At 45.3% G+C, this 11722-nt stretch overlaps 1 protein-coding gene across 1 annotated transcript; it reads right to left on the bottom strand.

Annotated features, from left to right (window-relative positions):
• Positions 1-5715: 5715 nt before the first annotated feature.
• LOC125522214 (protein FAR1-RELATED SEQUENCE 3-like) lies at positions 5716-7343 on the bottom strand. Its single transcript, XM_048687301.1, has 3 exons — positions 7036-7343; positions 6642-6929; positions 5716-6540 (listed from the first exon to the last, which is right to left on the bottom strand). Exons 1-3 carry the CDS (start codon positions 7186-7188, stop codon positions 6133-6135), a joined length of 849 nt encoding a protein of 282 aa, XP_048543258.1. The 5' UTR covers positions 7189-7343; the 3' UTR covers positions 5716-6132.
• Between the last annotated feature and the right edge of the window lie 4379 nt (positions 7344-11722).

Genomic DNA, 11722 nt, shown 5'->3' on the forward strand with positions numbered 1-11722 from the left:
TTCTTCTCCTTCCTATATGTATTAGTTTTTTTCTGTAGGTTGTTAATTAGTAGATATTAATTTTGTTCATATATGTATGGATGCATGTGATATGCATGTATGTATGTATCGGGTATGTCGTTGTCGATATACCCCCTACCCGATAACTTCGACATGAGGGGGTCGAGAGGGGGTCTAGGGTTGCCGAGGGGTCGAGGGTCGTCGAACATGAGAGGAAGAAGAGGATAAAAAAAGAAGAGGAAGAAGAGGATAAAAAAAGAAGAGGAAGAAGAAAAAAGAAGAGAAGAAGAGGAAGAAGAAGAAAAAAAAAGAGAAGAAGAAAGAGAAACCCTAAATAGAAAGTATCGTCGGTGTGGGATACATGTACCGTCGGTGTCGGACACTACATCCACGTCCCACAAGTGGCGCGAGCTTCGACGCCCACGTCACTTGTGGGACGTGGATGTAGTGTCCGACACCGACGGCCACATGTATCTCACACCCACGATACTTGCTATTTAGGGTTTCCTCTACCGCTCGGTGACCCTCGACGACCCTCGTTCCCGATAAAAAAAGAAGAGGAAGAAGAAAAAAAGAGGAGAAGAAAGAACTCCTCTATTCTTTCTTCTCCTCTTTTTTTCTTCTTCCTCCTCTTTTTTTATCCTTGAAGCGTTGTCGAGGCCACCCCAAACCCTAGAGAAGCAGCGTCGAGGCCACCCCAAACCCTAGAGAAGCAGCGTTGAGGCCACTAATTAATATTAGTTCTACGTTTGCCACTAATATATCCATCTGTCATGTTTGAATAATAATTGCCATGTTGTCATTATTTGTAGAAACTATGGACACCGCCCGAGACGAAGTACAAGAAGAGTTGTTGGGGGACATAATCGCACGAGGAAGTGATGCTGTCGTCTCGTTGTTTCTCAACGACACCAATGGTCTGGAAGCAGCTGGCTATGATTATGATGGCTCCGGTGACCTAATGCCGGTGAAAGAAGGAGACCATGAGGACGGCTCCGGTGACCCAATGCCGGTGCAAGAAGGAGACCGTGATGACGTCTCCGGTGACCGAACCAAGTCCGGCCAGGTATATATATTAGTTAAGCTTCTGCTGACTAGCTAATTGATGCATTCATTGTTTTGGTATGTACACATATTAATTAAGTCTTTATTCTTTTTTCTAGCCCTCCGGATCGAGCACAACTTCGATAAAGAGATGAGGCCCGAAGAAAAAGTTGAGCTCGGATGAAAAGTTTGAGATCATAGCAATCGCGCCCGACGGCCAACCGATTGAACCCCTCCGGACAAAGAGCGCATTTGTTGCTCAGTGCGGGGTTTTGGTTAGGGACAAGATCCCGATCAGCATCCAGCAATGGTTAAAGCCGGCTACAGAAGACCCTGAGGTGTCTTATGTCAATGATATGCAGAAAAATGATCTTTGGACTGAGCTGAAGTCAAATTTCACCCTACCGCCAGAGGATGATCCAGAGAAGCCAGTTAAAGAGCAATTAATCAAGTCTTTTGCTCTTAAGAGGATGGCAGAACTATTCAGGAGGTGGAAGAAAGAGCTGAATAAGTTTGTCGAAAATAAAGAGACACCAGAATTAAAGGGCAGATATGAGAAGATCAGAGATCACTGGCCCGCATTTGTGGCCCACAAGACATCGGAAAAGAGTAAGAAGATGTCGGCGACAAACAAGCAAAATGCTGCGAAGAAGAAGCATCACCATTGCACGGGGTCGGGTGGCTACCTCGTAGCCCGGCCTAAGTGAGCCAAGACTGAGAATGATCTGGTTGATAAAGGGATCAGACCAGAGACAATTAACTGGCCAGACCGTTGCCGGACTTGGTTCTTCGGGGCTGGAGGAACCTTGGACCCTGTAACAGGGAAGTGCATTTGGACGAATGATCAAATGGGCATACCAGTCAGGAAGCTTCAGCAGTATTTCGAAGCAGCGCAGCAAGGGACGTTCTTTCCAGATAGAGAGAACGACGAGCTCACAATGGCCCTCAGGAATCCTGAGCACCCTGGACGGACACGAGGCACGCCAGGCTCCATTCCGTGGAAGGTTGGGTTTCCGGACGCAAGCGGTTACAAATCCCAGGAGAGGAGGAAAAAATTGCAGCAGACCCAAATGCAGGCGCTGCAAGTAAGGGTACAAGCGATAGAGGAACGAGAAGCAAATCGCAGCAAATGTACTGCCGAAGCTTCCCCCGAAGCTACCCCGCCATCTCAGCGGAGAAGCAGCGTGGCTTCCACCGAGCCGCTTCAGCCGGAGCATGCCTTGACGGCTCCTGCCAGCTATCCCGTGGATGCTATCACGGAGTCTCAAAATTGCCACCTTATGACGCAATGGATGAATTTGAAGGTCAAGGCGGCTATTGGCTCTGTTTATCCTACTGAACCCGGCGCAACTTTTCACTGCCGGCCGATTCCAGAAGGATATGCTAGGGTGATGGTGGATGAAATAATGGAGGGATTTGAGGACCTCCAGCTTGACCACCCTACCGGTGAAGGGGAGACTAGGCTGGGGTTTGCTCTGAAGACTCCATGCCTATGGCGGAAGGAGCTCATCAACCTTCCGAATTGGACGCCTCCGCCTCCTCCTCCTCCGGCAAGTCAGGGCACTCCGCCTCCTCCACCGCCTCCTCCTCCGGCGAGTCAGGGCACCCCGCCTCCTCCACCGCCTCCTCCTCCAGCGAGTGACGATCAGGGCACTCGACCGGCTCCTTCTCCGGCGCGTGGCGGCACTCCGCCTCCTTCTTCGCCTGTGACGACGCGCCCGAGCAGCCAGGCTCCTCCTTCTCCGCCTCGTCAGCAAGGGCGGAAGAGACCTGCCGCCGCTCCGGCTGCTCCGGCGCGTCGTAGTCCTTCTCCTCCACCTCGTAAGCAAGTAAAGAAGACAACCACTCTGTCTGCTCTGCCGGCGTCTAGCAGTACAGCCAGAGGCGGGAGGACATACAGATTCGGTCCTTCTCTGAAGACTCCAGAGAAGTTACCATACGAGAGGACCCCGGAGGAGAACGCCGAGATCGCGCGAGAAGAATTGAGGAACTTCTTTGAAGGGGTGAAAGCAAAGAAACATCCACCTCCGGAGGAGAAGGTAGATCCGGTGAAAGCGAAGCGCACTCTGGCTGCCCTGACAAAACCACCCAAGTCTCCGCCGAAAGGAAACTATGAGCGCATTATTGGAAAGGAATTTGCCGAAGCGGAGCGGTCGAGAAGTACTGTCAGTGATCAAAGGCTGAAAGAACGACGAGCTGGGAAACAAATTGCCCAGCTCGGCGAACAAGCGAAGCAATCGTGCCCCCCGCTCAAGGTGCCTAGCGACAACGTCGCTAATGATCCGAGGATGGTGCCTGGTTATAGCAATCTTGGCGATTACCTGCCCGACGATGTACATTATGAACCCATGAAGGTGCAGATACAAAGATACGAGTATGGGAAGCCTCTCGTCAAAGATGAAAGATCTCTATCAACGATGATGCGAAGATTGCATGATTGATACTTGAAAATCTGCAGAGACTCTAGGGGGAGGAGTACTTTGTATGTGAAAGTTAAAAAGGAGCATGACCTCGTTCGAATTGAACTGTTGCCTGTTCCATTTGAGGAGTTCTTTCAGTTTTTCAATCAATTGGCCCTCGATAAAACAACGGTCACCTGCTACTGTCTGTAAGTAGTACTACTTCTGTCATTAAGTCTTTCTATATAGCTCAACTCTTTCATTGCATGTATTTATAATCATCCTCACTATATTATGCAGATTGAAGATCGCCGAATTGAAGAAAAGACAAGTCGGTGATATTGGGTTCATTAACACATATCTCATAGATGCAACTCAGGTTAAATTTCATGCCGCAGATACCAAGGCCAACTTGCTACGATCGTTGGTAATAAATGAAAACAAAGATATAATACTCTTTCCTTACAACTTCAAGTGAGTGTTACTGTCTTGTGCGTATTCGGTTTCCCTTATATATTAGCAAGGTTATAGTAATGTAATTGATGAGTTATGCATGTGTGTGTAGTTACCACTATATTCTCCTAGAGATTAAGCTTGAGCAGGGACTAGTAACTGTCTTAGACTCGAGACGAAAAGATCCCCAGGACTATGCGGACATGACTCAAATGCTCGAGAAGTAAGTTAAATCGACCATTATCCACCATATCAGCAACTTTGTTCATTTCCTGATATATCAAGTAATTGTTTTCTTTTTCTGGCAGGGTTTGGGAAAAATTCTCCAAAAAAGCTCCAAGACTCCCGAAGAAGCTGCAATTTAGACACCCGAAAGTAAGTACTATAGTAGCATGTTCCGCGCATCTCCTATTGATTTGGCATTCTTGCTTATCACTTTGATTGACCTCTATTTCTTGTAAAGTGGTTGTGGCAGGAACAAGGGAATGATTTCCGTGGATACTACGTTTGCGAGTCCATCCGCCACACGACCTGTGAGCGGGGCTACACTGACGAACAATATGAAGTACGTAAATAACAACATTCACAATTTTATTTTATTACCATCATTTGTGTTGAGTTTTATTCATTCATATATATATATGTATTGACCCCCTTCTTCAAATTAGATGTTTCGGAAGAGGGATGAACTCCTAGCACCAGCTCGCATGCGAGCAATTCAAGAGGAATTGGCGGCATTCTTTCTTGACCACGTGATCGCTGAAGACGGAGAATACTATGTGGACCATGAGTCCGTATGATTATATTTGTAAGAGATAATTATTGTATATATGTAGCCGGTAGTGTCGGATAGATATACGAGAATTTTTTGTTCGACCAATCTCTCGGAGAAAGAGAGGTGGTCGATATCACTTCTCTCTGTATGCATATTTGTTCATGACGATCTTCTGTTTCCTTCGTTTACTTACTAGCTAGCTAGCGTCTCTAGTCCTCTCTATACGTATGTATAGTACGTAGCGTCGACCAAGCACGGACATAAGAGAGGACACTTCTCTCTATTAATTATAGCTAGCTAACACAATATATGAAACACCTAAATTAACCCCCCAAAACCCCCAAAACCCCCAACCCCCCCCCCCCCTTTCAAAAAAAAAAAATAAAAACCCCAACCACAGAAATGTTGACGCGTGAATGCCTATTGGTCCCGATTGATGCCACCAACCGGGACCAAAGGGTCTCCTGCCTGGGCTCTGCGCACAGGCCACGTGAAGGCCCATCAGTCCCGGTTCTAGATTGAACCGGGACTAAAGAGACAGGGCATTAGTACCGACCCTTTAGTCCCGGTTCAGAAACCGGGACAAAAGACCCTTACGAACCGGGACAACATGCTCTTTTTCTACCAGTGTGATAAGCCTGTTCCGCATGACCTGTGCAACACAAGTAGCACGCGACGTGCTCAACGCTCGTGTTGTCAAATCGCCCCGCCCACCACAACCACCCACCCTCCCCCCCGTACATCAACTTTTCATGCATGCGAGACAAGGTGTGGGCTGTGCACATCGTGTTACCCTTAATCTTTACCAGCTCGTGCGCGCGGAAAGCCATAACTGAGAACACAAGTTCATGCGCGTTGTACCTACCAGTTGGCATCCCCCCACCCCAGCTTTGCTCGCAAACACACTCCCAATTCCAGCAACAAACCACCAGGGCCTTGATATATTATGGAGGCCCAACAATCCAATGAACCGGCCCAGCAGTTATTTTTTCCAACAAATACGCAATATGAGTTGCCAAATTACCAACTAACAACAATACTGCATATAAAAATTGGCAATGCATAAAGAAGATTTCTCGGCATCGAAAAAGTAGGATCAAATGTTATGGATACATGAATGGACCGACTGGTCCGTTATCAACGCATAGAAGCAATATAATTTTTTGGGTTACAAAGTCCTTGGGCATCAAGCCAATCACTATGATATTTTTCTCCTAGAGGAAGTTTGGCTCGAATGGATCAGTAGGTTTGCCGCATACATTCCTACGGTGTCCGATTACTCCACATTTGGTAAACTTTGGCTCCTTCCTTGGAGCCTTTGGAATGTCGCCGCGATCAGGGCAAGTGGTGCATTTCTGTCCCTCCTTACGGCAAATCTTGCAGAATCGAGACCTCTTCATTTTCTCTTCATAAGGCGCTTTATCTCTGCTTGTAGTAGGTCTTCCTGATGCCCGCTTGCAATTAGCAGCTGCAATGCCGGAACAATATGATTGATCTCCAGTCTTCAACCAAAGCTTTCACATGTTCAACTGTATCAGAACAAGCTGTGCCACTTGCCATCTTAGCTACACCATCTCTCTCTTCCAGCCCCATGCCATCCTTGTCATGGCTAAGTGGCAGCAACGTGGCATATACCTCCTTCATCATTGCCATGAACACATCATAACACTTCACATTGATGTCGCTAAGGCGCACACACTCCAGGGCCCTGATCCACATTTGGCTGTGCCTAAAAGTGTCGGACGCTGGTGAGCCTCTGTCTTTCTGGTACCGCACTAAGTGATCAAGCAATATATCCCTAGCATCCCTTGTCCACCTCTTAACAACGTGTTTATCTGGTATTTTTGCCAAACGAAACTCAATCATCACCTACGAATCGGAAGACAGAGCATAAGACTGCGGTCCAAAGTAATTCCAGCAACAAAGTTCAGGATACCAAATTCATGCATAGAGTCATTTCTTCCAATTACCTTCAGAGAATGGCAACAAACCATTCCAGAATGCTCAAACGTGCCACACTCACAATCAAAGAACCTCGCCTCATCATCCACATTGACAATAAAAACAATTTTGCTCCATTTCTCCCGAGCTGCCGCATCGAGATGCGTTACCTTGTAAACCTTTCGATGTTCTATAACATCAACCTGATGTGCAAAAGACTTGTACAGTGCCTCACTGAATTGTTCAAACATTGATCTTGTGTAGATTTTACTTGCGTGCCTCTCAATTGGTATGTTTAGCCTCAAAGGAACACCACTCTGCATGGAACATAAAATTAACTTAGTCATCAGCACTCACACAAACGACAATTCACCATTCTATTTATAGAAGCGTTAGCTGGAATAAAAAACAGAGAAAGTGTACCAGAGTAGTGCGCTTCTCCTGGAAGCTTTCCTCAGATTCCCTGTCGAACTGGAGCTTCTCGTACTTCCTGAGGAATAGATGCATTGGACTTCCTGGTGACACATATCCTTTCAGCAGGTGATTAGAACTCTCGATGCGCTGGGTGCTTGTCATTTTGGTGCAAAGAAAACCCCATCAAATACGGCTTTGCCCACTTGTGTCGCACTTCATTTATTTGTGTCAGGTACGGATGTTTCCTCAATGAGTACTTCTCCAGCATTGCATCCCATCCATCCTCAAACTCCTTCACTGTTATCATGTGATGGACAAGCTTGCATGCCTGCAGGTCGACTCTAGAGGATCCCCGGGTACCGAGCTCGAATTCGCCCTATAGTGAGTCGTATTACAATTCACTGGCCGTCGTTTTACAACGTCGTGACTGAAAGCATTTGGTTTTATACAGACTTTTGGAGAAGCCTGTATATATAAGAAAGTGAGTGGGAGCTCTGTAGCATTTATAATATTATATGTGGATGACATATTGTTGATTGGAAATGATATAGAATTTCTGGATAGCATAAAGGGATAGTTGAATAAGAGTTTTTCAATGAAAGATCTCAGTGAAGCTGCTTATATATTGGGCATCAAGATCTATAGAGATAGATCAAGACGCTTAATTGGACTTTCACAAAGCACATACCTGGACAAAGTTTTGAAGAAGTTCAAAATGGATCAAGTAAAGAAAGGTTCTTGCCTATGTTACAAGGTGTGAAGTTGAGTAAGACTCAATGCCCGACCACTGGAGAAGATAGAGAGAACGTGAAAGATGTTCCCTATGCTTCAGCCATAGGCTCTGTCATGTATAAAATGCTGTGTACCAGACATGATGTGTGCCTTGCTATAAGTCTAGCAGGGAGGTACCAAAGTAATCCAGGAGTGGATCACTGGACAGCGGTCAAGAACATCCTGAAATACCTGAAAAGGACTAAGGATATGCTTCTCGAATATGGAGGTGACAAAGAGCTCGTCGTAAAAGGTTACATTGATGCAAGCTTTGACACTGATCCGGACGATTCTAAATCGCAAACCGGATACGTGTTTACATTAAACGGTGGAGCTGTCAGTTGGTGCAGTTCTAAACAAAGCGTCGTAGCGGGATCTACATGTGAAGCGGAGTACATAGCTACTTCGGAAGCAGCAAACGAAGGAGTCTGGATGAAGGAGTTCATATCCGATTTAGGTGTCATACCTAGTGCATCGGGTCCAATGAAAATCTTTTGTGACAATACTGGTGCAATTGCCTTGGCAAAGGAATCCAGATTTCACAAGAGGACCAAGCACATCAAGAGACGCTTCAATTCCATCTGGGATCTAGTCCAGGTGGGAGACATAGAGATTTGCAAGATACATACGGATCTGAATGTTGCAGACCCATTGACTAAGCCTCTTCCACGAGCAAAACATGATCAGCACCAAGGCTCCATGGGTGTTAGAATCATTACGTTGTAATCTAGATTATTGACTCTAGTGCAAGTGGGAGACTGAAGAAATATGCCCTAGAGGCAATAATAAAGTTATTATTTATTTCCTTATAATCATGATAAATGTTTATTATTCATGCTAGAATTGTATTAACCGGAAACATGTGTGAATACATAGACAAACAAAGTGTCACTAGTATGCCTCTACTTGACTAGCTCGTTAATCAAAGATGGTTATGTTTCCTAACCATGAACAATGAGTTGTTATTTGATTAACGAGGTCACATCATTAGTTGAATGATCTGATTGACATGACCCATTCCATTAGCTTAGCACCCGATCGTTTAGTATGTTGCTATTGCTTTCTTCATGACTTATACATGTTCCTATGACTATGAGATTATGCAACTCCCGTTTGCCGGAGGAACACTTTGGGTGCTACCAAACGTCACAACGTAACTGGGTGATTATAAAGCAGCATTACAGGTGTCTCCAAAGGTAGATGTTGGGTTGGCGTATTTCGAGATTAGGATTTGTCACTCCGATTGTCGGAGAGGTACCTTTGGGCCCTCTCGGTAATGCTCATCAATTAAAAGCCTTGCAAGCATTGCAACTAAATGAGTTAGTTGCGGGATGATGTATTACAGAACGAGTAAAGAGACTTGCCGGTAACGAGATTGAACTAGGTATTGGTATACCGACGATCGAATCTCGGGCAAGTAACATACCGATGACAAAGGGAACAACGTATGTTGTTATGCGGTCTGACCGATAAAGATCTTCGTAGAATATGTAGGAGCCAATATGGGCATCCAGGTCCCGCTATTGGTTATTGACCGGAGATGTGTCTCGGTCATGTCTACATTGTTCTCGAACCCGTAGGGTCCGCACGCTTAAGGTTATGATGACAGTTATATTATGAGTTTATGCATTTTGATGTACCGAAGGTTGTTTGGAGTCCCGGATGTGATCACGGACATGACGAGGAGTCTCGAAATGGTCGAGACATAAAGATTGATATATTGGAAGCCTATGTTTGGATATTGGAAGTGTTCCGGGTGAAATTGGGATTTTACCGGAGTACCGGGAAGGTTACCGGAACCCCCCGGGAGCTAAATGGGCCATGATGGGCCTTAGTGTAAAAGAGAAGAGGCAGCCCTACATGGGCTGTGCGCCTCCCCCTTCCCCTAGTCCTATTAGGACTAGGAGAGGTGGCCGGCCCCCTCTCTCTCTTTTCCCCCTCCGCGAATCCTATTCCAACTAGGATTGGGGGGGGGGATCCTACTCCCAGAGGGAGTAGGACTCTCCTGGCGCGCCACACCTTGGCCGGCCAGCCTCCCCCCTCTAGTCCTTTATATACTGAGGCAGAGGCACCCTAGAACACACAAGTTGATCCAAGTGATCTATTCCTTAGCCGTGTGCGGTGCCCCCTGCCACCATAGTCCTCGATAATACTGTAGCGGAGTTTAGGCGAAGCCCTGCTGCTGTAGTGCATCAAGATCGTCACCACGCCGTCGTGCTGACGGAACTCTTCCCCGACACTTTGTTGGATCGGAGTCCGGGGATCGTCATCGAGCTGAACGTGTGCTCGAACTCGGAGGTGCCGTAGTTTCGGTGCTTGATCGGTTGGATCGTGAAGACGCACGACTACTTCCTCTACGTTGTGTCAGCGCTTCCGCAGTCTGTCTGCGTTGGGTACGTAGACAACACTCTCCCCTCTCGTTGCTATGCATCACATGATCTTGCGTGTGCGTAGGAATTTTTTTGAAATTACTACGAAACCCAACAGTCTCCGCGTGCCTCGTTTATCTCTTACCCAAGCCCTTTGCTTATGCACGTAATTTTTTGATAGACTTCGTGTTTCAAGTTATATATCTTGCTATCACATAGTCGTTTATCTTGCGACATAAGTTGTTTGTGCAAATACTTGAGTATGGTATATTTAAGTTTTGAGCTTGTATATTGAACCCTAGTTTTATTCTGCATTTATTCGAGTGAAAGTTGTAATTGTTTTAAAACGCCTACTCACCCCCTCTAGGAGACACCCATGTCTCTTCAACATGGTTGGCACATAGGTCGGGCATACAGAGATTCACGCAGACCCTGAGTGGGGGATGACCCCCAAATTCTGAATTATAGATATATCCATGGCTGTCCAACAAATCAGGCATACAAGTTGTCAGCTTATTACTGAAATTTGTCAGTTGTTCAATTTATACACTAGAAGTTTCCACAAATATGCTTACCTAATAATGCACTACTAGCCATTATTCAGATAATTATTTTTAGAGATCTTAGAGATCTCTACAACAATATGTAAAGATATCAACATATACACACAAATAAATGAGTATAATATATTTGTTAGACAACTTAGAGATCTCGACCATGATATTCAAAAAATATTTTAAACATAAATTTTGTTACAACATAGAACATCTAATTGAACTTTAGCATATCCTAATCTTTTCTACATTAAAATTATATGACATAGGATTATATAGTTACTATTTAGACGCATTTTATGTGGTTAACCAAGCCAACTTGTTATTATATAATTTACTTGTTAAGGTCATAATGTGTTGAAAATAAGTTCTAAAAGGATAGCCGATTTCGCAGGTTTGATTGTAGTCCGTTATGCAATGCTTTGGAGACAAGATTATCTTGGTGTGTAGAGTGGGACTATAGGCCTGTGTACATGGCAGCAGGAGGACGTGAAGCTAACCAAGTATCTTTCCAAAAAAAGGTGTGGTTTCCATTATTGGTGAGGACAAATGAAATCATAAGTAGCGTGGGCATGTGGGTTTGAATAATCTTATCTAGGAAAGTCGTGTGGGTGGAGTGGTGATGTAGCATGGAGATTTGGTGATGTTTGACGTACCACATTAGCCAAGGAAGGGTGAGATGAGGCATTTGAAAGAAAATTTCATTAGGAGCAATTGTTTTGGATTTCTAGATTTTTGATGCCTAGACCTCTGAATTGTTTCGGTTTGCAAATATATATTTCAAGCCATCAAGCATTTTATGCATGTACACGTGTCCTCAGCAGTTGCTACCTCTTGAGCACCGCGTTGGTTTTCCCTTGAAGGGGAATGGGTGATGCAGTAAAGTAGCGTAAGTATTTCCCTTAGTTTTTGAGAACCAAGGTATCAATCCAGTTGGAGATCACGCTCAAGTCCCACACACCTACACAAACAAATAAGAACCTCGCAACCAACGCGATAAAG

This window comes from Triticum urartu, chromosome 7 (genome assembly GCF_003073215.2).
Source record: "Triticum urartu cultivar G1812 chromosome 7, Tu2.1, whole genome shotgun sequence".
Classification (NCBI taxonomy): Eukaryota; Viridiplantae; Streptophyta; class Magnoliopsida; order Poales; family Poaceae; genus Triticum; species Triticum urartu.